Source organism: Pan paniscus, chromosome 3 (genome assembly GCF_029289425.2).
Source record: "Pan paniscus chromosome 3, NHGRI_mPanPan1-v2.0_pri, whole genome shotgun sequence".
Lineage (NCBI taxonomy): Eukaryota > Metazoa > Chordata > Mammalia > Primates > Hominidae > Pan > Pan paniscus.
The window spans coordinates 49114983-49141612 of record NC_073252.2 but is presented as its reverse complement, the minus strand read 5'-3'; the positions used below and the strand labels follow the sequence as shown (position 1 = coordinate 49141612).

General features: G+C 36.0%; 1 protein-coding gene across 1 annotated transcript in view; it reads left to right on the top strand.

Moving 5' to 3' along the window:
• Positions 1–26630, top strand: part of FGF5 (fibroblast growth factor 5) — a 703839-nt gene that overhangs the window by 658866 nt on the left and 18343 nt on the right. The window contains exon 6 of the mRNA XM_063603779.1: positions 16783–16912. Coding sequence (XP_063459849.1) covers positions 16783–16912 — 130 coding nt within the window. The remainder of the gene's footprint in view (positions 1–16782; positions 16913–26630) is intronic.

Sequence of the window (26630 nt, the reverse complement as noted above, 5' to 3'; positions counted from 1 at the left end):
AGCAAAGTCCTTTTTACCAAAGCACATAACATACTTGTGAATGCAATGACAGAAGGGATAGATCACAGGTGATATTTTCAATTCTACCTACCACATCTATCAGCACTACCACTTAAACTTGATAACGTATCCACCAAAGTAAATTCCTGTCCACTTAAGAAAGGTACTTTAATGACCTGGTGCTCCACTGCTAACTTGATGATCTCTCTCCAGATACAGCAACAGAGAAGGAAGTCTCTCTCCCCCAGCGTTCTGTTCTGTTTCTTCATCATAGTTCCAAGCTGCTTAAACCTAGGTTCACAGTACTCATTTATAATATTATGCTCTTTAACTGCACGTCTCTTTTTAGTTTTCACACATTCAGAGCCATTTCACCACAGGCACAGCCACAGTGTCTGAGCCTGAAAGAGTGGCCAGTGTCTCTCACAACAAACCTATACTCCTGAATTTTCTAGCTGATACCTAGGACCCAAGCCCAACTATGGTTTTCTCTCCCATTATACTGATTTCTTTTAATGAAAATTCTTATTTTGTCATGTCCAGTCATGACTGGAAAATTACTATTCTAGAAAAGCCTAGAAATTTATCCACAGATATGAAGGAAAAGTATGGGGATTATAACACAGAATTTCTGACTACTCACAGAAAGATCAATAAAGCTAAAGAGCATCTCAATATTCATAATGTAAAAGTGAGGGATGAGGTTGCAATGGCTCAAGATATTTTCATAGTCGTAAAATATGAGTTGCCAAGACCTTGCAGGAAGGAGAGAATATATTAAGCCAAATAATGTTTGTTTTTTTTAAAGAACAGAATTTTAATCTTATAATTCCAGTATTAACAGCAAAGATTACTTATCCATAAAATCTCTTTAGTCTAAGATAAATGTACACTAGTCCCTAAAAGGACAGTTACCAATAACAGCTACCAAATTTTGGTGTTCATTTTACCATTCCTTTCCTGCATTTGACAATGGGTATCTTCCCATTATTTTTTCATACCTCATATTCCGTTCTGTCCTCATAGTATTATTCTATCATAACTCTCCTTGTATGTTTGTGTGCAAATCTCTGTCTTCTTCTCAGGACCTTACACATTTCTTCAATGATGATGTTCCATAAAGTCTCTTCACAGTGCACTATTTTTCTAATTCCCATCAAATCAGTAGAACAAAAGGTCAGACATGCTTGAGAAAAATTTCCGTTCATAGAAACTGCAGGCACTGACAAGGTGTTTCTTTCTAACATTTCTAAGTGGTAGTATCAGTTCCCATCCAGTCTCTATGGCAATGCTACCCATCCAGTCTCTATGGCAACACTACCCATCCAGTATCTATGGCACCATTATCCATCCAGTCTCTATAGCACCACTATCTATCCAATCTCTATGGCACCACTACTCATCCGGTCTCTGGCACCACTATCCATCCAGTCTCTGTAGCACCACTATCCCTCCAGTCTCTGTGGCACCACTATCCATCCAGTCTCTATAGCACCACTATCCATCCAGTCTCTATGGCATCACTATCTATCCAGTCTCTATGGTACCCATCCAGTCTCTGAAGCTAGGAACCTAAGGGTCATCTGCAACACTGCTCAATAATGACTTCTATAATTGCTATCTTCTATATATTTCCTAAAATTATCTCATTTTCTCCAACTCCATAATGTACAATCATTTTTCCATTCTAGCCTGGGTTAATGAGACAGATTCTAAACTGGTCCCCTGACTTCCAACTCTCTCTGCCTCCCGCCCCTTCAATCAATTCATCACCCATTGCCAGGACGGACCAGGAACTGCATATCTGGGCATATCTCTTTTCTGCTTACACCCTCAGATGCCCTTATTACCTGCAGAATAAAGTTCATATTGTTTGATGTGGTAAACAAGGCCTTCTGAGATCTGTTCTGTGGGTATGTCTCCAGTCTCATTTCTTATACACTGTAATATTATGAAATACAAATTTGGTCTTCTTTCCCATCTCCTGTCATATAACTCCTAAAATTCTTGGACTCTTCAAAGTGATGTCTTTCTGTATGCTAATGAGATGACTGGTGTTTGGGTGCCCTAGGACTCTGCAGGATGGTTGCATCACCAGAAATAACAAAGCTTGATTTGTTGGGATTTTCAGTCCCATTCCCGCCCCTTACAACAACCTCTAGAAAAGGGAGAGGGGCTGAAGGTTAAGTTCATCACCAATGGCCATTGGCTTTATAAATTATGCCAATTTAATTAGGCCTCTATAAAAACCCAAAGGGACAGGGTTCAAAGGGCTTCTGGATAGCTGAACATGTAGAAGTCCCCAGTAAGGGCTTGGAAGCCCTTCCCATACCTCTCCCTATGCATCTCTTCATCTGTATCCTTTGTAATATCCTTATAATAAACCAGTGAATGTGTTTCTCTGAGATCTGTGAGCTGCCGTAGCAAGTTAGTAGAAGCCAAGGATGGAGTCATGGGATTTCTAATTAATAGCTAATCAATTGGAAGCACAGATAAAGCAACTTAAATCTTGTGATTGACATCTGAAGTGGATGTTGTGGGCGGAGCGGTCTTGAGGACTGAACTTCAACCTGTGGGATCTCACACTATCTCCAGGTAGATAGTGTCAGAATTAAACTGAAATAAGACAGCCAGCTGCAAAATTGCTTGCTTGCTGGTGTTTGGGGAAAACCTCACACACATTTGTTCACAGAAATCTTCTATGTTGATTGTTGTGGGTGAGAGTGGAGGGGAAAAAATTGTGTTTTCTCACTCAGACACACCTGCTTACACTTTCTGTTCCACTGATATTGACTTGCTGGCCACTCCTTTTCCAGCATTCTCCATTCAGTTTCTCAACAGCAGGCAATCCCCATACCATCTTTCTTAGTTGGAAGGCCATTTTTCCATCCCAAATCCCACCCCTTTTCCTGGACTAAGTCCTGTTGCTGATCTAGGGTTCAACTGCAGCATTACTCCCTCCAGAAAGCTATTATTCTGTCCTTTTTTTTCCCTCAGTCTGGACAAGGTTTCTCTCTTCTGTCTTTTCATAGCATTCCAGGCATACTTGTATTGTTAGAATTATCTGGGTTTTCCCTATTAAGCAGTGGAATCATAAGGCAGGGACTGTATCTTTTTTCTCATTCTGTCCCAAATACCTAAAAGTGTTCCCATCCCGAAGAATATCCTCTCCATTGATTTTAAATGAGAAAAGACATAATAATAAGTGAGTGAGTGAGTGAGTGAGTGAGTGAGTGAGTGAGTGAGTGAATTAGCATGGCTTCACGGGCACTTTGCTTGGCTCCTCGCCTCACCCTAAGCTGTGTGACCTCTAAGCAACAATTTTCCTGTAGGCCTGCAGGAAAAATTGGACAGAACTACTTTGAAGCCAGAAAACCTCCAAAGATCCTTATTTACCTAAATGTTCCCCTTAGAATTTCTAAGATGGACCAGTTGAGTGCGAGGCATGATGGATGATGGTTTCTGAGAGGGAGAGCACCCCATTCAAACAAGACAATTGGCAAAATTGACATGAACGATGTCAAGTATTTAGAGATGTTCTGGACCAGATCACCAGTTCTGTCAAACTTGAAGCAGGCCATGTCTCACTCAGGTGTTAACCCTGGTACTTGCACAAGCAATTACTCCTACAAGAATCTACTCATTCCATAGCCATAGCATGCCGATGATCAGTGCAAGGCAAGAGGGGGCTCAGGAACCCAAAAAGACTGCACAGGGAGGCTTTATTTCAATCACCATCCTGGTTTAGCTAGCTGGTTTAGCTAATTTTAACATGCACGCACACACACACACACACACACGCACACACACACCCCTGGCCTAGTGAACCCAAGCCAAGCTCAAAGGTTTTCAATCCTACTCTAACACACATAGTGAAGTAAGCCAAGTTTTCAACAGGAGTCACCCTGTACCTTCCCTGAGAGGAAACAACTGTTTCTTTGTGGCTGCTTTTTCAACTGTAAGGAGACAATTGGCTTCAAAAGTCCCACTTGGGAGTTTATTCCTTGCCTTCCCTCTCCCTGTGGTTTGCTCTTAGCGGGGAATCTTTACTGATTCCATAGGCTAGCAGGACTTTTGGAGCCTGAGAAGTCTGACATATGGTAGTAATTAGCAAAGTCCAGTCATGAGAAAAATCATCTTAAAATATAGACTGAATGCCCATTCTGCTATATAATACCTAGAACATTCTGTAGCTTCAATTTTCTCTCCTGTAAAATAGTAATAATAATACATAACTAAATGACCTAATGAACTAAATGAACCTTCTGACTGTGCCATAACTCTTAATTTTCTTAATTATTTTTATAAAGATTATAGTAGGTTTTCCAACCATTATCTGTATTTTCCTAAATGGCATATCCATATATTAAATTTCAGATTGAAATTAGAGATACAATATATAGTCATAAATAGGAGCCAAGTTAACTGACTTATAACAACACTGAACTTTAGATTTCATATTCCTATCAACCCAAATAACTGATCAAACATATATTTTTACATGGAATATAACATTTCAAAAAATTAGTCTATTACAGAATGTATTATTACTTGATATTATTTGAAAATAGAAAAAAGAACATGAATATTTATTATTCTAGATTAAATTTCATGTCTCTGTACCATAAATGCAATTCCACGTAATATAATTTTTCCACAGCAGGAAAATAAAATAAAAAGGATCAACCATATAAAAACATGTTTTAGCATTGTTTAAATATCTCTATCATATTTTTGGCAAATCTATGGCAAAACTTTGGAAGCATTTTACAGAAACATTGAATATATCAACGCTAATTCAGCAGTGTTTAAATGATTTGTAGGTGTGGAGACCACACATCTGATTGCCCAGGATAGTCCAAGCTTACTCTTGTCTTGGCACAATTATTAGTAACAGGCCCTGTCTTTCACAATAGCATCCTAGTTTGGAAAATAAAATTATAGAATCATCTTTTTTACAGGCTGGCTACACAAAGATTTAAAAAAAAAGACAATAGTGTTTAATACTTAAATGTCACGATGATTAATATAAAATCTTCTATATTCCATTTTATTAAAAAATTACATATATTTAAGGTATACAACTGTGAAATATATGTATACGTTTTGAATAATCACCACAATCAAGCTAGCTAACATATCCATCACCTCACACTGTTACCATTTTCTTTCCTTCCTTCTTTCCTTTTCTTTCTTTCCTTTCCTTTCTTTCTTTCTTTTCTTTTGAGAAAACTTAGGACCTACAGTACTATATTATTACTCATAAGCCATCATATTACACATTAGATCACCAATCACGTATTCATCCCTTTGACCAACATCTCCTCACTTCATCCTCCCAGCACCCCCTAGCAACCATCAATCTACTCTCTGCATCTATGAGTTTGGCTATTTTAGGTTCCACATATAAGTGAGATCAAACAGTATTTGCCTTTCTGTCTGGCTTTTTTCACTTAGCATAGTGCCCAACAGGTCCGTGCACGATGTCACAAATGGCAGGATTTCCTTCTCTTTTAAGGCAAAATTATATTTGCATTGAATCTGTAGATTGCTTGATGTAATATAGACATTTAAAAATATTAATTATTCAAATACATAAACATAAGATATATTTCTATTTTTTATGACATCAATTCATTTCATCATTGTTTTCTAGTTTTTAGTGTATATATCTTTCACCTCCTTGGTTAATTTTATTTTTAAGTTTGTTTTTGAGGGTACTATAAATGTTACTATTTTCTTAATTTCATTTTTAGAGAGTTTATTGTTAATGTATATAAATGCAACTGAACTTTTATTATTGATTTTATCCTGTAACCTTACTGAATTCCTTTATTAATTATAACAATATTTTGGTCAAGTCAGTAAGGGTTTCTGTATATAAGATGATATCATTTGCAAACAGAGGCAATTTTACTTTTTTCTTTCAAGTTTGAAGGTCTTCTATTTCTTTTTGTTTCTTATTTGCTCTGGCTAGGTCTTACAGCACTACATTGAATATAAATGGTGAGAGTAGGCATCCTTGTCTTGTTCCTAATCTTGGAGAAAAAACTTTCGGATTTTCACCGTTTAATATGATGCTAGCTGTAGATTTGCTATATATGGCCTTTATTGTGTTGAAGTGCATTCCTTCTGTATTACTTTATTGAGAGTTTTTACCATGAAAGGATGTCAACTTTTGTCAAATGCTTTTTTTTGCATCTGTGGAGATTGTGTGATTTTCATCATATGGTGATATATCAAATTTATTTATTTGCATATGTTGAGCCATCCTTGTATCCGAGGGATAAATCCTACTTGCAAATAGTGTATAATCTTCAGATATACCATTCAATTTAGTTTGCTATTATTTTGTTGAAGAATTTTCATCTATGTTTATCAGGGTTATTGGTCTATAATTGTCTCTGCAGGTGGATTCTTTGGCTTTTGTATCAGGATAAAGTAGGCCCCATAAGATGAATTTTGAAATATTCCCTCCTATTCAATCTTTTCAAAGAGTTTAAAAGGATTGGTATTAATTTTTCTTTAAATGTTTGGAAGCATTCACAAGTGAAGATATCTTTTTCTAAGCTTTTTTTTTTCATTGCTGAGTCAACTTTGTTACTCATTATTTGTCTGTTTAGATTTTCTCTTTTTTCAAGATTCAATCTTCTTAGGTTGGATGGTTCCAGGAATGTATCCATTTCTTCTGGGTTATCCAATTTGTTGGTAAGTGTTCATAATAGTCTTTTAAGATCCTTTGTATTTCTGTGGTATCAAACAAAATGTCTTCTCTTTCATTTCTAACTTTCTTTGGACATTCTCTCTTTTTTAAATTAGTCTACTTAAGGTATGTCAACTTTATTTATCTTTTCTAACAGCCAGCTTTTGGTTTCATTTATCTTTTCTAATGTTTGTCTATTTCATTTATTTCTTCTTTGATCATTAGTGTTTCCTTCCTTCTGCTAACTCTGAGTTTAGCTTTTTGTTTTTATAGCTCCTTGAATATAAATTTAGATTATTTATTTGAGATTTTTTTCTGAATATAGGTACTTATCACTATGAAGTCCCTTCTTAAAAGTGCTTTTTCTGAATCTCATAAGTTTTGGTATAGCATGTTTCCATTTTAATGTATCTCAATGTATTTTTTTATTTAGCTTTTGGTTTCTTCCTTGACCTGTTGGTTGGTTAGGAATGTGGTGTTTGATTTCCACAAAGTTTTGAATTTTCCAACTTTCCTCACATTATTTATTTCTAGTCTTATATCATTGTGTCAGAAACTGTACTTGGTATAATTGCATCTGCTTAAATTCCTAAGCAAAAAGAACAAAGCTGGAGGCATCACATTACCTAACTTCAAACTACACTACAAGGCTACAGTAACCAAAACTACATGCTACTGGTACAAAAACAGACACATAGACCAATGCAACAGAATAGAGAGCTCAGAAGAAGGGCCACACACTGTGACTATCTTATCTTTGACAAATATGATTTTTTTTAAAAAAAGCAAGCAATGGGGAAAGTATTCCCTATTCAATAAATGATGCTGGGATAACTGGTTAGCGATAAGCAGAAGGTTGAAATTGAACCCCTTCCTTATATACTAAAATCGACTCTAATTGATTAACAACTAAAATGTAATGCTTAAAACTTTTAAAAATCCTGGAAGACAAGCTAGGCAATACCATTCTGGATATAGAAACAGGCACAGATTTCATGACAAAGATGCCAAAAGCAATTGTAACAAAATAAAAAATTGACAAATGGGATCTAATTAAACTTAAGAGCTTCTGCATGGCATAATAAATTATCAACAGAGTAAACAGGCAACCTACAGAATGACAGAAAATATTTGCAAAGTATGCATCTGACAAAGGGTCTATCCATTATCTAAAAGGAACTTAAATTTACAAGAAAAAACAAACAACCCCCTTAAAAAGTGGGTAAAAAGTAGACATACATGCAGCCAACAAGCATATGAAGAAAAGCTCAACATCACTGATCATTAGAGAAATGCAAATCAAAACCACAATGAGATGCCATCTCAAATCAGTCAGAATGTCTATTATTAAAAAGTCAAAACAAAATTAGGTTGGTGCAAAATTGTAGCTTTTACCATTACTTTTAATGGCAAAAACATAATTACTTTTGCATCAACCTATCAAAGATGATGATGAGCTTGTGGAGAAAGGGGAATGCATATACACTGTTGGTGGGAGTGTAAATTAGTTCAACCATTGTGGAAAACAGTGTGCTGATTCCTCAATGACCTAAAAACAGAAATACCATTTGACCCAGGAATCACATGACTGGGTATATACCTAAAGGAATATAAATCATTTTATGATATAAATGCATGTGTATGTTCATTGCAGCACTATTCACAATAGCAAAGACATGCAATTACCTAAACGCCCATCAATGGTAAACAAGATAAAGAAAACGTAGTACATATACAACACACCATGGAACACTATGCAGCCATGAAAGAGAACAAGATTATGTCTTTTGTGGGAACATATAGAGCTGGAGGCCATTACCCTAGCACACTAATGCAGGAACAGAAAACCAAGTAACATATGTTTTCACTTATAATTTGGAGCTAAATGATGAGAACTCATGGCAAAAAGAGGGGAACAACGGACACTGAGACCTACCTGAGGGTGGAGGGTGGGAAGAGGGAGAGGATCAGAAAAAATAACTATTGGATGCTGGGCTTAGTACATGCCTGACTAAATCATTTATACAACAAACACCCATAACGTGAGTTTACTTATATAACAAATCTGCACATGTACTCCTGTACCTAAAATAAAAATAAAAAAAAAAATAAAACATGATAAGATGAAAAAAATAAAATTTGTTATATGACCTAAGATATGATCCTACTGGAGAATGTTCTATGTGTCCTTGAGATGAATGTATATTCTGCTGCTGTTGGATGAAATGTTCTACATCTATAATGTCCTTTATCTGTTAGGTCCCTTTGTACTATAGTGTTCTTCAAATCCTCTGTATTTTATTCATTTTCTGGCTGGGTGATCTATCCAATGCTATAAGTGGGGTGTAGATGTTTTCTACTGTTATTATATTGCCGTCTGTTTCTTCCTTCAGTTCTATTAATATTTGCTTTATACATTTAGGTGCTCCCGCATTGAGTGATACATCTTTGTTAATTCATCTTGATGAATTAATCTTGTTATCATTATACAATGACCTTCTATTTCATTTGAGAGTTTTTTAAAGTCTATTTTGTCTAAGAATAACTATTTTTTTCTTTTTTGGTTATCATTGCATAGAATATCTTTTTTCTTTTTTTTTCTTTCTTTTTTTTTTTTTTTTTTTGAGACAGGGTCTCACTCTGTTTCCCAAGCTGGAGTACAGTTGTGTGATCACAGCTCACTCTAGCATCAATATCCCAGGCTCAATCAATCCTCCCACCTTAACCTCCTGAGTTTCTGGGGCTACAGTTGTACACCACCATGCCTGGCTAATGTTTTTGTATTTTTTGTAGAGACATGGTTTCACCATGTTACCCAGGGTGGTCTCTCAAATACCTGGGCTCAAATGATCTGCCCACCTTGGCCTCAGGAATATGTTCTATTCCTTAATTTTATCTTATATGTGTCCTCAAACCTAAAGTGAATCTCTTGCAGGCAGCATATAGTTGGATCTTTTTTATTACAAAATTGATTTAGTCACTCTCTATTTTGACTGGAAATTTTAATTCATTTAAATTTGCAGTATTTATTGATAGATGAGGACTTTTTATTGCCATTTCATTGTTTTCAAAATGTTTTGTAGTTCTTGTTCTCTTTTTTATCTTTTGCTATTTTCCTTTGAGATTTGTTAATTTTTTGTGGGATTATATTTTGATTGTGCATTTTTAATCTTTGTTTAATCTGCTACTGGTGTTTTGTTTTTTGTATGACTACAATGAGGCTTACATAAAACATCTTATAGTTATGACAGGCTATTTTAAACTTATAAAAACTTAACTTTGATCACAAACAAATTCTACATTTTTACTTCTCCCTCTATTTTATGTAATTGATATCATGTTCCTATTTACACCTGTTTATGATATATATCCATTAACAAGTTATTCTAGCTATAGTTATTTTTAATACTTTTTTCTTTAGATTATACATTAGCATTAAAAATGACCCTTACATAATCATTATAGTATTAGAGGATTCTGTGTTGGGAACAGGCCCCCCAAAATCTGGCCATATACTGGCCCCAAAACGGGCCGTAAACAAAATCTGGGCAGCACAGTTAACATGTTTGTGATGGCCATGACACCCACGCTTGAAGGTTGTGGGTTTACCAGAATGAGGGCAAGGAACACCTGGCCCACCCAGGGCGGAAAACTGCTTAAAGGTGTTCTTAAACCACTAACAATAGCATGAGCCATCTGTGCCTTAAAGACATGATCCTGCTGCAGATAACTAGCCAAACGCATCACTTTATTTTGGCCATCCCTTTGTTACCCATAAGGAATACTTTTAGTTAATCTATAATCTATGGAAACAATGCTTATCACTGGCTTGCTGTCAGTAAATACGTGGGTAAATCTCTGTTAGAGACTCTCAGCTCTGGAGGCTGTGAGACCCCTGATTTCCCACTCCACACCTCTATATTTCTGTGTGTGTGTCTTTAATTCCTCTAGCGCTGCTAGGTTAGGGTCTCCCCGACTGAGCTGGCCTCGGCAATTCTGAATTAGAGTATGTACTTATCTTTACCAGTAAGTTTTATACGTTTATGTTTTCATGCTTTTACTGAGTGTTCTTTTGTTTTATCTTGAAGAACATCCTGTAGCATTTCTTGTAAGGCAGGTATAGTGGTAATAAACTTGCTTGATTTTTGTTCACCAGAGAAAGGCTTTATCTCTCCTACATTTTTTATAGATAGCTTTGCCAAGTAAATAATTCTTTGTTGTCAGGTTTTTGTTGTTGTTGTTTTTTCTTTCAGCATTTTAAATATATTGTTTTACTCTCTCCTGGCCCATAAACATTCTACTCAGATTTCTGCTAATGGTTTTATTATTTGGGGAGAGGGGAATGTTCCCTTTGTAGATGATTAACCATTTCTCTTGCTGCTTACAAAATTCCCTCTGTCTTTGACTTTTGGCAATTTGATTAGAATGTGTCTCAGTGACGATTAACTGATGTTTAGCCTATTTGGGAATCTTTGTGCATCATGGATTTGGATGTTCATTTTTTCCCAAGATTTACAAAGTTTTGTCTCATTATTTCTTTAAGTAAACTATTTTCTTTTCTTTTTCTCTGTTCCTTCTGGAACTCTTATACTACATATACTGTCTCATTTGATGGCATCCTATAAGCAATGCAGGCTTTCTTCACTCTTTTTCATTCTTTGTCTTTTTAGTCCTCTGACTGGATAATTTCAAATGATCTGTCTTTGAGTTTGCTGATTCTTTCTTCTGTTTGATCAAGTGGGCTGTTGCAGCTCTCTGTTGATTTTTTTTTTCAATCATTGTAGTCTTCATCTTTATGATTTCTAGTTCTTTGTTGAATTTCTCACTTTGTTTATGTACTGCTTTTCTGATTTAATTTAATTGTAAATCTGTGTTCTTTTGTAGCTCATTGAGCTCATATGACTATTTTAAATAATTTGTCACACAACTTGTAAATCTTCATTTCTTTTAGGTCAGCCACATGAACTTTATTTTGTTTCTTTGGTAGTCTCATGTTTCCTTGATTCTTCATATTTTTAAAGTTTTGTGTTGAAAGAAGTCACATTTTCAAGTCTTTACTATCTGTCTTCAAAGAAGACCTTCACAAGTCAGCTTAACTAGAGATTTTGAGGGTCTCTCAGGCCTTTTTTATGGGTTTGCCCACCCCACTGCTCTTTTTTCCTCCTATGAGGAAGTCCTGGGATTGTGTGTCTTCTCTTGATCCTGTTAAGTCAGGCCAGGTGTTGAGAGCCTCCTCTTTATTTTTCACATGGCAATGCCCTGAAGTATTTAATCTTGTATACCTTTTCCCAGTCCTGCAGAGTTGAGCTGGCTGCTGATCTACATGCACTCTCTGTGAGTATTTGCTCGCACCATCTCAGCAGTGCACATAGAATGAAGAGGGTGCATATTAGCCAGTAAGGGACACTGCAGATGAGGTTTTCCATAGAGCTCACAGGTGGGCCTCTTGGTGGAGTCCATAAGCCACTTAGTAGGATATATGGCCATATTTTGAGATCTTCACAGTGGTTGTTTTGAAGCCTCATCCCTTCTTACCTGCTCCTAGTTCCCCCCAAGACTATTTAGTCATGCCAATCACCTCAGTAATCTGGGAGTGGGAAGACCAGTGTAAGCCTCTTGGGTACCATTCCATAAGACTGGGGAAGCTAGGCCCTCACTCAGCTATCATTTTCCCCTATGGGAGAAATCATGGGCCTGCGGGATCTCCCTTGGCCCTAGGCTATGCTGCCTTAGATGATGTGGGTAAAGTGTAACTGTTCTTACCCACTTCAGTGTGTTTATCTTCAAACTTTTTTTCCATGAACGGGGTTCTAGAATCTCTCCACTGGACTTCCAGTTTCCCACAGATGCATACAGTTCCTAGATCATTGTTAAAATCGCTGTTGCTGTGGGGGAGTGAGGGCTGGAGTCTCTTATTCCATTATCTTGCTGATGTCCCTCTGGCCTTTTTACTTTTCAATAAAATATTTTCATTTCACAAAAAGTTACCTTCGTGAGTTTTTTCAGTTTATTTTCGTTTGTACAAATTCCCTTTAAGTGCTAATATCTCTCTGTCCTAAAAAATTATACCTTGTAAATATATATACAAATTACTCAGTTACATACTACTGTGCCCTAATCAGTTGAAGGCCTAATTCAATTATTTTAATTTGACATGAAGACAATGGTAAATATAAGCACACAGATAGGTACTGAGATGATATAGTTCTGTAATGAGTAATAAAATGATCATCTAGATAATTCAGAATATACAGTTTTCCCTTTGTTTCTGTGGGGGATTCGTTCCAGGGCCTCCCATAGGTAGCAAAATCCATGAATACCCAAGTCCTTGATATAAAATTGTGTAATATTTACATATAACCTATGAACATCCTCCTCTATATTTTTAGTCATCTCTGGATCACTTAAACCCTAATACAATGTAAATGTTGTATAAATAGTTGTTACACTGTACTGTTTAGGAAATAATGACAAAGAAAAGTCTGTACATGTTCAATAAAGACACATTTTTTCCCAAATATTTTTAATCCCGGGTTTTTATTTCATATCTGTGGAATACAAAGGGCTGACTATATTTATAGTTTACATATATTAAACTGCTCAGAGAGAATTCACACTACCAGAAATTTGCCATGGATCTCAGTTTAAGAAACACTGTGCCAGACCACTGTTTCCCAAGAACATGTTTTATTTTGTAGAAACCGTAATTACAGGACCTAACTGGAATATACTGCGTACTAGTTAAATGCTTGTTTAATTGAAAATTTCATAGATTTAAAGCAACATAGATGTCATAGGAGATTTTTCTCAACTAGCTCAACTATTTGTCCTTACGTTTCTCCAAAGTCCAAATATCTTTCACATACAGCTACAGCTGTATTTGTCTGTTCTCGCACTGCTATAAAGAAACATCTGAGACTGGGTCGTTTATTTAAAAAAAACAAACAAACAAACAAACAAAAAACAGGTTTAATTGGCTCATGGTTCTGCAAACTGTACAGGAAGCATGGCAGCACATGCTTTTGGGGAGGTCTTAGGGAGCTTTCACTCATGGTGGAAGGCAAAGTGGGAACAGGCACTTTACATGGTTGGAGCAGGAAGAAGAAAGAGACAAGGGAGGTGTACACACTTTTAAACAACCAGATCTCACAAGAACTCAGTCACTATCGTGAGGACAGTACCAAGAAGGAAATGTGCCTCCATGATCTAATCACCTCCTGCCAGGCCCCACCTCCAACATTGGGGATTACAATTCAACATGAGATTTGGGAAGGGACACAGATCCAAACCATATCAATGGCTTTCAAATTTATCATCTTCATCCAGCTAGCTGGATGGGAAAAAGAACATGGATGGTTTTTGATGGGCCCATACTAGTAGTGGAAAATAGTTGTTCCATTGACTAAATTGCTATTACGTGGCTACACTGCAAGAGAGACCATGGTTGTAGTCTGGAGGTCTACCAAGAAAAATTTGAAAATTTGTATTTTGATCAGCAGTCATATATGCTACAGAGCTTCAGGTAGTGTAGTCACAACCAGTAGTACGTGGGACAAAGAGTACATGCGTTAGTCAGTGCAGGCTCTGGAGTCAGTCTTTAACGTTGGAATCCAAGTGGTCATTTTCCTGTCAGTTCTACATGAATACAATGGATATTTTATACCTACTCCATGGATTTGGTGATAAGATTAAGTGAGATAATAGATTCATTAGACTTATAACGGTACCTAGCACATGACCATTATTAGATAATTATTATTTATTTTTATTAAATACTAATAATTATCAGCTACTATAAAAAGCCTGTTTTCCATCTCTGCTTAGGAGAACAAAAGTATTGATGAAACAACCAAAATGTCTTCATCAAAAGAATCATGTGCTGTACAAATGTACTTTTTTTATGTAGAAAACATTTATATAAAAATCTTCCTGGACTTCAATAAGACTTTTAATTTGGGGTCTGAGCAACAAGATAGGAATGTGTAATATAAACCATGCCACTCTAAGCACATCTCTGACTCAAGTATTTTGGTAGAATTATCTATATCTATATATCTCATAAATAATTATTGAAGGAGAATATATGTACAGTTGAAAATCACACCCATATTCCCCACTCCAATTTGGCAATATCCTAACTGAAAAGTCAGTAATATGGATATCAAAGTATATTTTTTATTATGAATTAAACTGAATTAGAAAATCCAGCTTGCGTAGTCAAATTGGCTTCTAATGCCTTCACCATTGAATTGACTGCCAATGCTACAGAATCATCTGCTGCAATCACTCCACTGGGGGGCTGAGCCTGTCATCTTAAACTTCACTTGTGAAGGCTTATTAAGTTGAGGGCCTAAAAGGCCGTGAATGCACAATTCTCAATTCACTAATCACATAGTCATTCCTGTTTTCTTAGGGAGAATTGACTAAACAGACAAAGATATTTGGAAAATTCCTTTTTCTTACTCTGTGCCTCAGTAGGGCAGACATTCTATGTCCTGGACATAGAAAAGGTAGTAGGGAAAGAAAATTGTTCTCACTGATATGCCCCCCTCCCAGTGACATAAATATATGATCTATACAATCAATCGTTTCTAAATATTGAAAAATTTGAGAGTAAACATTGCACTTTTAGGTAATAATATGAAAGTGGTAATAATGATGCCTCAGAAAACAATATAATTCAGTAAGTTTAAACAATGAAACTTTCTCTTTTCAAAAAAGAAAGGGAGTAATAGAGGGCAAAACGACCTAGAAACAGGATCAGAAGAATATCATTAAAAATAAATATTACAAACATTTGAGAGGCACCCTGGTTTGTGTTATTTCTGTGACCATCATTTTAAAAGCAAATATGGTATTAGAAATGCATTAGTAGGAATAAGATACATAAAAATAAGTAGATTTTTATTTTATATTTTATAAGATATGTAAAAATAAGTGTAAATATATTGAGGATTCTTTCAATTCATATGACAGTATTGCATTCATTTCTGACAAGTAAGTACAAAACAGAACGTAGAAAAAATAGGAAGTTTCCGTACAAAATATAAAAATAAAATGGGCTGGGCATAGTGGCTCACGCCTGTAATCCCAACACTTTGGGAGGCCAAGGTGGGCAGATCACGAGGTCAAAAGATCGAGACCATCCTGGCCAACATGGTGGAACCCATCTCTGCTAAAAATACAAAAATTAGCTGAGCGTGGTAGTGCACACCTGTAGTCCCAGCTACTTGGGAGGCTGAGGCAGGAGAATTGCTTGAACCCAGGAGGCGGAGGTTGCAGTGAGCTGAGATCACGCCACTGCACTCCAGCCTGGAGACAGAGCAAGACTCCATCTCAATAAATAAATAAATAAATAAATAAATAAATAAATAAATAATACTTGAAGGCAATATTGAAAAATAGAAAGTGGCATATGTATGCTTTGAAACATACAAATTTTGGTTGAAATATTAGCCCTGTGGCATATTAGTTTCAAGACTTTAATGATGCTAGTTGACCTCCCCGAGTCGTTTTGCTTTGTCCATAAAATGAGAGCAACTTCATATGGGGGTTGTGATAGCATAGATCACATCACGTTTGGCTCACGGTAACCACTCAAACATAAATAGTTTCCTCACTCCCTGAGAAATATATTATTGAGGAAAAAAAGCGGAGCCTGAAAGAAGTGAATTTATTTGGAATTGTTTTGAATGAAAAGAGGTGATTTAGTGAGCCCCCCCTTCCAGTAAACAGTCTCTTAATACCCTGAAGAACCTGAACTAGAACAAATAGCCTTAAATTGCATCAATTTTCATCTTGACTTCCTGGGAATGTAATAGTACTGTAATAGGCCCTAGGTCTTAGAAGTGTCCAGAAAATCATGCAAAAGCATCATAAATATGTATCTAAATGATTTGGGAATAACCCAATCTAATCTCTTGTGCAAGAATTTTAATCTCAAATGTGTTCTACATGGTTGTATGGCATGTTTGTATCCACTTATCTTATGACTGAACTTCCTCAAATAGTTCTTAAACTGTATTTGTCAATTTAATGCATTATACATCTTAATTCCTAATAAAAGTTTATTTTTATAGCTTTTACAACTGGGACGCTGATATTGCTGTTTGTAATTCAAGTCCCAACTATCAAGTGATTGCCGATAATCCAGAAGGCTTACTTTTCAGATACAAAAGAGACAGAAAAATTCTTAATGTGGACCCAAAGGTAATTCTTCTTTTACACTTAGTTATCTCTTCACATGTTATTGTATTTCTGCCACTATTCAAAAAATCTGTTAAATATTTGACACTCTTAAGTTGTTAAATTTAGAAAGGAAATAACATTTTGAAACTTAGAGCATGTACTACCTTTTAAAAAACACTCCATAGCTTCATAAATTATTAGAAATTAATAAGAAAGAGTTTAGGGGGAATTTAAATAGAACTCACAAGTGGAAACACTTCTCCATGCCTAGCACGGAATTGCACCAGGGAGCCAGTAGGCCACGCATGTGCTTCCCCCAATCCTGGAGATGTCCAGCCACTTGTTGCTGTTAGTGGGGAGGAGGGTCATTCAGAGAAGGGAGACTCTCACCTTACATTTGTACCCAGAATTCTAATACCCCTCTGTGTATGTGACTAACACTAAAAATGGTTTGGCTCTTAATGTATTTCTAAGTGTTAATTTGGAAAACACTTTTATTTAAATATTTTAAAGACATGTCTCATGATGTTTTGAATTTGTTCAAAGAAAAATATTTACATCTTGCATATTTTCAAAGACTGCCTTTGAATCATGACTTTTTATTATGATTTGTCCTATGTCTCGGGATGAAAGTTAAAACTTTGCTTGAAGTCATTATGTGTTTGACTTGTATCGGTGGGTTTCATTTTGTTGTTGTTTTTAAATTTTGAAAACTATTATTCACATGAAAGTGTCAGTCTAAAATCCAAAAGCAAGAAAAAGATTCTTTCATAGTAAAATAAATAAAAATTGTTTGATACACGTGGAATATGGACAAGGATGGGCCAAAGGAAAGGGGGGTCAGGTTATAAAAACTTTTCCAAAAGTTTTTAGAAAACCAAAGTCAAAAATCCAGTCTGTATTTCATATCCACTTAGTACAGTTCCTTGCACATAAAAAATGCTAAATAGGCCAGGCGCGGTGGCTCACACCTGTAATCCCAGCACTTTGGGAGGCAGAGGCGGGCAGATCACCTGAGGTCAGGAGTTTGAGACCAGCCTGGCAAACATGGAGAAACCCCATCTGTACTAAAAATACAAAATTATCCAGGCATGGTGGCGCATGCCTGTAATCCCAGCTATTCAGCAGGCTGAGGCAGGAGAATGGCTTGAACCTGAGAGGCAGAACTCCGTCTCAAAAAAAAAAAAAAAAAAATGCTAAATAACCATGTCTTTAAAGAATTAATGACCATAATTCTGTAACAAGAAATAGATGATTACCTGAAATGAGATACAGCTACAAATATCAGAAATGCCAAGATAGTAATTTAAACACGATAGAAGCTGCTTTCTCTTCCACATGTAAGTGTAGATGGTGACAGTCCAAGGTTTAAATGACAGCTCCACAGTCATCTGGGCCAGGGTGATCCTCATTTTCTTGGGCCAAAATAGGTCTCCAGCCAAAACAACCACATTCAAAACATAATGCCTGGATGGGGTTGAGAGGGTACAAAGAACATTCCCCTGATGCCTTTAAAGGGAGTTTCCAAAAAGCTACTGCACAAACCATCACTTATGTTCCATTGTAAGAAGTTAGTCTTATGGAGATGATTAGCTACATGCAAAGCTGGGAAATATAATCTTAATTCAAATGACAATGCACCCAGCTAAAAACAGGTATTCTGAGACAGGGAGAAGAGAGGTTTAAGTAGACAACTGGCAGGTTCTAACACAATGCTATCTCCTTCAAAATAACAATACTCTTTTTTGGTCTCAGGTTTCTCATTAGTGAAATGAAGTACTGGATCAGAGAGTTTTTAGGGCTGTATTTATTATGAATCTATGAATACCAGAGTACTTTATCAACATACCTTCTCTCTAGTGGCTCTTCTTTACTTATGGGTGTCAAAATGAGATCAGTAGGGACAAAGTACAGAAAACTTAATAAATAGCATTTCCAGAGTCATTTCCTTAGAAGTCTAAACTATATAAATAAGAAAAGATTTTAAATTATGAATGCTCTTGTTAAGATGTGTGAAACAAATATTTGAATCAATTTTGAATGACATCATATTTAAACTATTTTAGGGCTGTATTTTAACTAATGGCATATTTCAAGAATGCATGTCATGAATTGTAGTTTTTACAGTCTTTGGGGAATCATTATTGAATGTGAACTGTTGCTTAAACATGGTTCAAATAATTTTAACTCAAACTCAAACTTCCAAAATAGTCAACCATGAGATTTCAGTATGACATATAACATTTGTCTCCTTTTTTCTGAAAGATTTTGATTAGATTTTATGATAAATTTGAAGAAATTTTTTTCCAACTCTTGAATAAAGAGCAAGCATTTGGTTAATGAGTGGTAAGAGTAAGAATTATTAGGCGAGACATACAACAACATTTGGATACGTATATTTCTTTAAATTTTAATTTTATCTTGTGGAAAGTAAAAATTAATAGTAGACTTATGAAAAGAAATGTTGGTCTCAGCATTAGTAAACAGAGTCCTAGGCTTTACTATTAATTGGCTGCATGACCTTGATAAATTCACTCAACTTCCCTGGGTTTTAGTGGTCACAACTAGAAGATAGAGAGTTGTTGTAGTTGTTGTGTTGTTGTTTGTTTTGTTTCTTTCTGATCTCTAGAGTTCCTTTAAAGTACCAGGCCCAGTTTTTAGAGATTCTGCCTCGACTGGGACCAGAAGTACATATTTTAATAAGAAGCCTGTGTGATTCTGCTACAGGTTGTTCATGAACTGCAGTTTGAGAAAAAATCTCCATAAAAAGTCAATAGTCTAAAAACATCCGGCATTCTGTTCTCAAAAAATAAGTAGAAAGACACTTATATATTTTAATTATTGTGGACAAGATGTATTGTACATTGCTACAAAATTTCTTAACTTATTCTTTCTTCAAAGATCCAAGATCTTTTGTATTTCATGCATCCAACATAAAATTTCTTATAGACCTAAGGAAGAACCAAGAAATAAGCAAAATAAATATCTGCAGTTACTTTAATAACTACGAATACATATTGATAGAAATTACATTTTTATAGTCAATATTTTTCTTAGCAATTTTTATTGAAATCCTTCCTAAGGTGAACGTCTCATAACTCCAGTAGTTAAAGAGCTGTAAAATATTGTAAGAGCAACTCAGCTCTCCTTTTCTTCTCCTTCATGTACCCTCTTTGAAATACTTTATGCTTAAAATTAAAGAGGTCAAGATAAATGAAAGGTGGAAACAGTGATAAACAGGATGTGTTTACTTTGTCCAACACAGATGTGGACTCATTAATTCTGAAGTATGTTTCCCATGAAAGGCAGTTGTTTGGGAATGGTAACAGTGGAAACAGAAACTTGTGCAGGTCTTACAACAAGTAATATGAGTTCATTGGTTAGGAAATTCCAAATGCAATAAGAGTTTGGTTGCATTGAAAACAGGACCACTGGCTTTAACTTCCCTGCAGCTGTATAACATCTGGAACAAATAAGCCAAGTTTCTATTTTTGAGTGAAGAATGCTTGTTTGAGTGATTCACACCCACCAAAATGTTTCCAGTGTATTATCTTTAGAAGAATTAAATGGAAGCACTTTGCACTCTGTCCAATATATTATTTGGACAAATTTTTTAAATACACTTTTTTTTTGCTTTTCAAAAACACTAACCATGGGATAGTTTGCTTTGAGTCTTACCATAGCATAAGTGGTCTAAAACTGGCATGAACCACTAATAAGGCAAGAAAGAGAGAGAGAGAGATTGTATACAATAGTTACAACAAAATATATATATATTTCTTAGTTACACCAGCTATTCTCACTTCCCATTTCTGAGAGGCCATCACCTGGAAAAATGCCTTGCTAATGAATATTTGATAAATATTCATTGAATTGATGATTGAATGGATCATTCCCTCCAAAAGCAATAATAACAATAATAATAATAGTAATAGTGCTACACCAATTAAAAGTTAATGAGTAAATTATGTTAGTCATTTGATATAGCAGTGATAGCAGAAATGGGTATAGTCATTTTCCCTATATTAACCCAAATAAGTCACAAAAAATGCAAGAATTTATTGCTGAAATCAGATTTTGTAGGAACTATGCAGAAATCTTTATTTTGGTCTATGCTTTCATACCTTCTTGTGCAGTCCCAGAAATATATAATTTAAACTATCTCGAATTAAGATTATTGAATTAGAACATGATTTTGATTTATGAACAGACTTCAACAGATTAAATGACTCACTGACAGTCAACAGTTAATTATTAGTAGAAACCATCAATGAAGCTTAAATATTATGAGTCACATGGGGAGGTGAAGATGAGCAAGACTTCAATCTTTGCCCTTTAAGTGCTCTTAGTGTTTTTAGGGAAATAAGTCAAAACATAACTGCAGTATAATACAGAAAATGATACATTGCACAGGAGAGAAATACTTTTGGAATTCAGTGAAAGAAGAGATGATTTTTGATCTGGGGACAGGAGCTAGTGGAAAGCAATGGTGAAGGGAGAGCATTGGAGATAATGTTAAGTGATAATGGAGGAAGTAAACTTTTAGTGGGGACTTAAAGGATGATTAGAAATTGAACTAGATGTTCCCTAAAACTTAAAGTATAATAAAATTTAAAAACAACAACAACAACAAAAAGAAGCAGGATCATAAAAAAAAAAAAAACAGAAATTGAACTAGAGAGGGGGAGAATCGAACACATAAGGAGGGAAAGGGAGTCAATATGAGGAATTAAACCTATTACCCAAGATAAGATTCACAAGTATAAAACAGACAAGGGAAAACCCAAATAGTTCAATTTGGCTTCTGCATTGGATTGAAGGGGTGAATTGGGAATTAAGCCTGGAGAGGTCATCAGAAGCTTTGACTGCAGGACTGAGGCAGATCTTGGACTGGACTCAATAGGAAATGGGGAAATATTCCAAGCATCTTGTGCAGAGAAATAACAGGATGAAAGTTGGGCTTTAATGTTAGAAGGTGTAGAGCAGTACAGACGAGGGAGGAAAAGCTGGAGAAGACAAGCAGAATAACAATAACCCAGGTGAAAAGTAAAAAGGACTGGAAGTAGAGGTCCTGCTATAGTTGGCAAATTTTGAGTTGATGCTTTCAATATTGCAACTACCAGATCATTCAGGTACAGATAGAACTTATATTATGTATATCTATCTAGAAAAGTTTTTGAGAGACCTCACTTTCCCCCAGTACTCAGAAAAGAAAGAGAGGGAGAAAGAACATGTGTGTGTGTGAGAGAGGAGAGAGGCAGTATTGCTGGATGAGTACAGGGCACACAAGTGAGCTGGATGGATGTCTGCCACTCTTTATTCTTCCCTCCACCCCCCTCTTCCTCATTTGATGTTTCCTTGGCAACTGTTGAGAACTATGAAGCTTAAAGGTGAATCTGGAAGGTAGATTTCTTGTCCTAAAAAGCTTACAGGTTAACTGGTGAGTGGGTGGGAAAATATGCACATAGAAATGGCAAGCTAGAAAGTAACCTGAGAGGACAGAAAAAGTTCTGTAAGAATTCAGGGGAGGCAGAATGTACTTTGGACCAAGGATATTCAAAAACAAGTTAATGAAAGAGATAGCATTTGAACTGGGTCTGGAAGGGTGGGTATGGTGAGTACATGAGGACTGGAGAGGAAGGGTGTTCTGATAGGAAGAAAAATCATGCACAAAGGCATGGGAGCACAAAGGCATGGGAGCACAAAGGCATGGGAGCACAAAACATGAGGCTGTGAAGGAAGGCAGAGGACCTCCTTGTGGCTACAGAGAGGCTGTCAGCACAGATCAGATATCAGAATCACCCAGGAAGCTTTAGAATATATGATGCCTGACCTCATCCCAAGAAGGCTGGATAACTGATCTGAGTGGAAGGCTTAGGCATTGGTACTTTTCAAAAATACCATGGGTGATTCTAGTGGTTCACAAGGGTTGAGACAAAGGTGTAGGAAGGAGAATCATGGCAGAAAAGTCTTGAGAGAATAACTAAACACCACAAGTGGAAGCCAAATCTAATTAGTGTTTGCCATTCTATAGACCTCAAGGAGATTCAGCACTATTTGTGTCACAATGACTTAGAATCAAAATTTCTAAGTATGAAAATGCATAATCCATTTTGAAAGGAGGTGATGTGACTCTTCTGTTGGCTAAACTTCATTGGTGTGCTTTTAGAATTCAAAAGAAAATCAATTATATTAAAATATGAAAATTTATAGGGCAAGATCTCTTTTTGTTATCTTATTTACTGTCTAGTAGAGTACATCTTGAATATAGTTGCTTGGTAAGTCACTGGTAACAAGCAAACTAAAAGACATGTGAAAAGATCTCAGAGACCCATAGTTTCTATTGGATGTAGGACATTAGTGAAACAAAAAACAGTATTATAGAATAAAACTTTCTGGATCCATGCTGAGTGTCACAAGGTTTGGAAGGCATGTGCAATGTAGACTGTGCATGGACTTAGCAGGATTTATTTCTTTGTTCTTTTTGTATCAATACCCCTGACTATTAAGCCCAGACTCCTCTATTTGAAAATTGTTCACAATTGTTCAAACATAACAGTGAGCTACTTTGGCATGTAGTCTATTATCACAAGAGCTCTTTATTAGTACCCAGCCTGCCCTGGCTTGATTAGGAACAATTCCTATTAATTCAGGAAAGCATTTCCTCTTCCTCTCTCTTTCTCAAATTCACCAATCAGAGAACTCCAGGCTCTTCCCTTAGATATCAAACTGAATCCATCTATGGTGAGGCCCAGCAAATTCTATTTTTAAAGCCTCTTCAGGTAACCCTAAAGATTAGCTGGATTTTATATCCACTGCTTTACACAGTACTATTGTCTTAGCTGTTGCTTCACCTTAATGTATATGCATAAAGCAATCAAACTTCATTCATTTAAAATATGTTGTAATGCAACAGTGTTAACTTTAAGTCATTGAAATTACACATTCCCAGGACTGCACGGACTAGAAAGCACAGACCATATACCAAAGAGTGCTGTGTAATGAGATATAACTGCACTAAATGCTTCTGCTAATAAATCACCATCACTGCTATTTTTTCTTCTTATTTGGAACATTATGGGGGCCAGAGAGTGGGCGAGGGGTTGGGAGGTTTTATGCATTCTTTGCTATTACTGCCTCATGGAACTTCATTTTGTGAAGTGAGTTTGCCTAGAGGCTCAAATGAAACGATACACGTGACAGAAACTTGTAAAGCATAAACTGTTAAATGTAGGGCAGGAACCCTTTCTGGACATTTTGCCGTTGTATTACCAGGGCTAGCTCCATGCCTGCACATGGTAGGTGTTCAGTAAACATCTGCGGGATGAATAAATTGAAATATTAAATATTTGCTAAAGAAATGAATGGTAGGGCCAAAAATAATTCTTAAAAAAAAATTGAGGTTAACTTAAAATATTTTAGGGTCTTAGGCACTGAAAGCATATGTAGAGCTAAAGCTATTTTTAGCTAAAAACTACCAGAGTAATTGACTCTGGTGCTTTTCTGCCTAGGTAGGTGGATAAATGAATTATCACTCAGGGTTCTTTGAGGAACTTTCGAGAGTAAATGGTGATTTGTCCAGGGTAACGGCAATATGTTAGGTGCATGAGTAAATGAGAGTAGCAATTACTTTACTATTTTTAAAAATAAATGTGTAGTCACTGTTGTCTATTATTGTACAGGTGCTAAAAACAAATATGTCAAATTCTTTCTTTTTCTCTGAGCAAAAGACTAGACACATAAGGTTTAAAATTAAAAATAAATTCAACTAATAATATCACCCGTTTTTGTTTTTGCATTTTTTTTTTAATTTGGCATTTTCTTTTTTTTTTTAATTATACATTAAGTTTTAGGGTACATGTGCACATTGTGCAGGTTAGTTACATATGTATACATGTGCCATGCTGGTGCGCTGCACCCACTAACTCGTCATCTAGCATTAGGTATATCTCCCAATGCTATCCCTCCCCCCTCCCCCCTCCCCACCACAGTCCCCAGAGTGTGATATTCCCCTTCCTGTGTCCATGTGATCTCATTGTTCAATTCCCACCTATGAGTGAGAATATGTGGTGTTTGGTTTTTTGTTCTTGTGATAGTTTACTGCATTTTTTTTTTTAATTTAGAGGAAGATTCCAGCAACATCTTCTCAGAGCTCCTCTCTCCTCTGTTCTGCCCTCTCAGGCAACCCCCACGCAAGCACTTGCTACTATTAGTAGGAAAGGTGTTCGTTACCTGTTTAATGCCACCTCTGCTTCTGAGGTCGTTGGCTGCTCTTCATTTCCCTTGCCTCCCAGATCCTAAAATCCTAACCTGTCATAGCCTTGAAATTGATCTTCTCAAAACGGAGACCCATAACATTTCTACGTCCTATATGCAGATGGTTCCAATTTAATCTCTTGGAACCTCGCCCTTCAGTGAAGGTCCTCAGTTTTAAAATCTGCCTTTTAACAGGAGGAGCTATATATAATCCCTTTTGAAAAACAAGCAAACAAAAAGCTGAATAGAATAAGTTTTAAACAAGGTTATGGCTTCCGCAACGTCTCAGAAATGTTTCTGCAAACTGCACTACAAGACTAAATTAATATTGGGCCAGTGGGGCAGGGGATATCTACTGAATCACCAACACCACTTTTTTGGCCCCTGTATTTTCCTTGGAGGCCTCTTATAAATGTTGCTTTTTAACTGTGGCACAGTCACAGTTATTAAAGCTGAGGCCTTGCCAACTTTCTGGTTTTGCTACCCAAATTACTGAATGTTTGGTTGATTATAGCCCTAAAACACCCACATACTAAGTAGCTTTTAAACATTTTCTCCTCTGGGTAATCACCTGGTATATCTGAACTGAAAGCCCACCACATATAAATTAAGTATTTACTCAACTAACTACTGCTAAAATCAATGGCCTTGAGGAATACATTAAAATTATATAACAGAGCTTGGCTTTTATGAATTAAAACTCCTAAAACTTAAATGTCATGTCCTCCACTTGACCTGAAAAACTGACTTTAATTTTATATGCAGTATTTAAGGAACAACCCCCAGAGATAAGCACATTGTTCATAAGTGTCCAGTGCATGAACTCATATATGAACTGTAACACAAGAAATGTAAGCTACACGAAAGAAAAAAATACATATATATTTTTTGAATTTTGAATTATGTATATACATAAATATATATGTCAATGTTTAGTAATGAGAGTATAAATGATAAGCCTCCATCATCTGAGCTGAATATATGCAATGAAAAGAAAGATACATATCCCAATAAAGCACACACGACAAAGAAAAATTATTGTTTTAAGCTTTTATTTCCAAGAGCAACCTAATCAAACATGATGCCAAAAGTAAAAGGGACCCATATGGCCTAGGGATATAAGGATGGAGAGATTTGAGGAAGAGAGCTTTAGACACAGTTCACTCTCACTTTCTCACAAAATGTATTACCTCAAATCAAGAAGTATGGAAGAGAGTAGAAGTTAATTTCCTGGCAAGATGAAATGATTGAATAAGAACAAAATAATTGTTTCCTCTATGATCCTAAAAACCTGATAACTAATAACACAGAAGCAGGCATCAGAAAACACATGAGTCAGGCATGGTGTCATTGCAGGTGCAAGACCACAGTTGAGGGATTATTTCTAGTTCAAAGAAAGAACATGTTTTTTTCCTGGGTCTCAACAGTTGAACAAGTAGTTAATTCCCATGACTCTCAGCCATTCACCACTCCCAGCAAATAC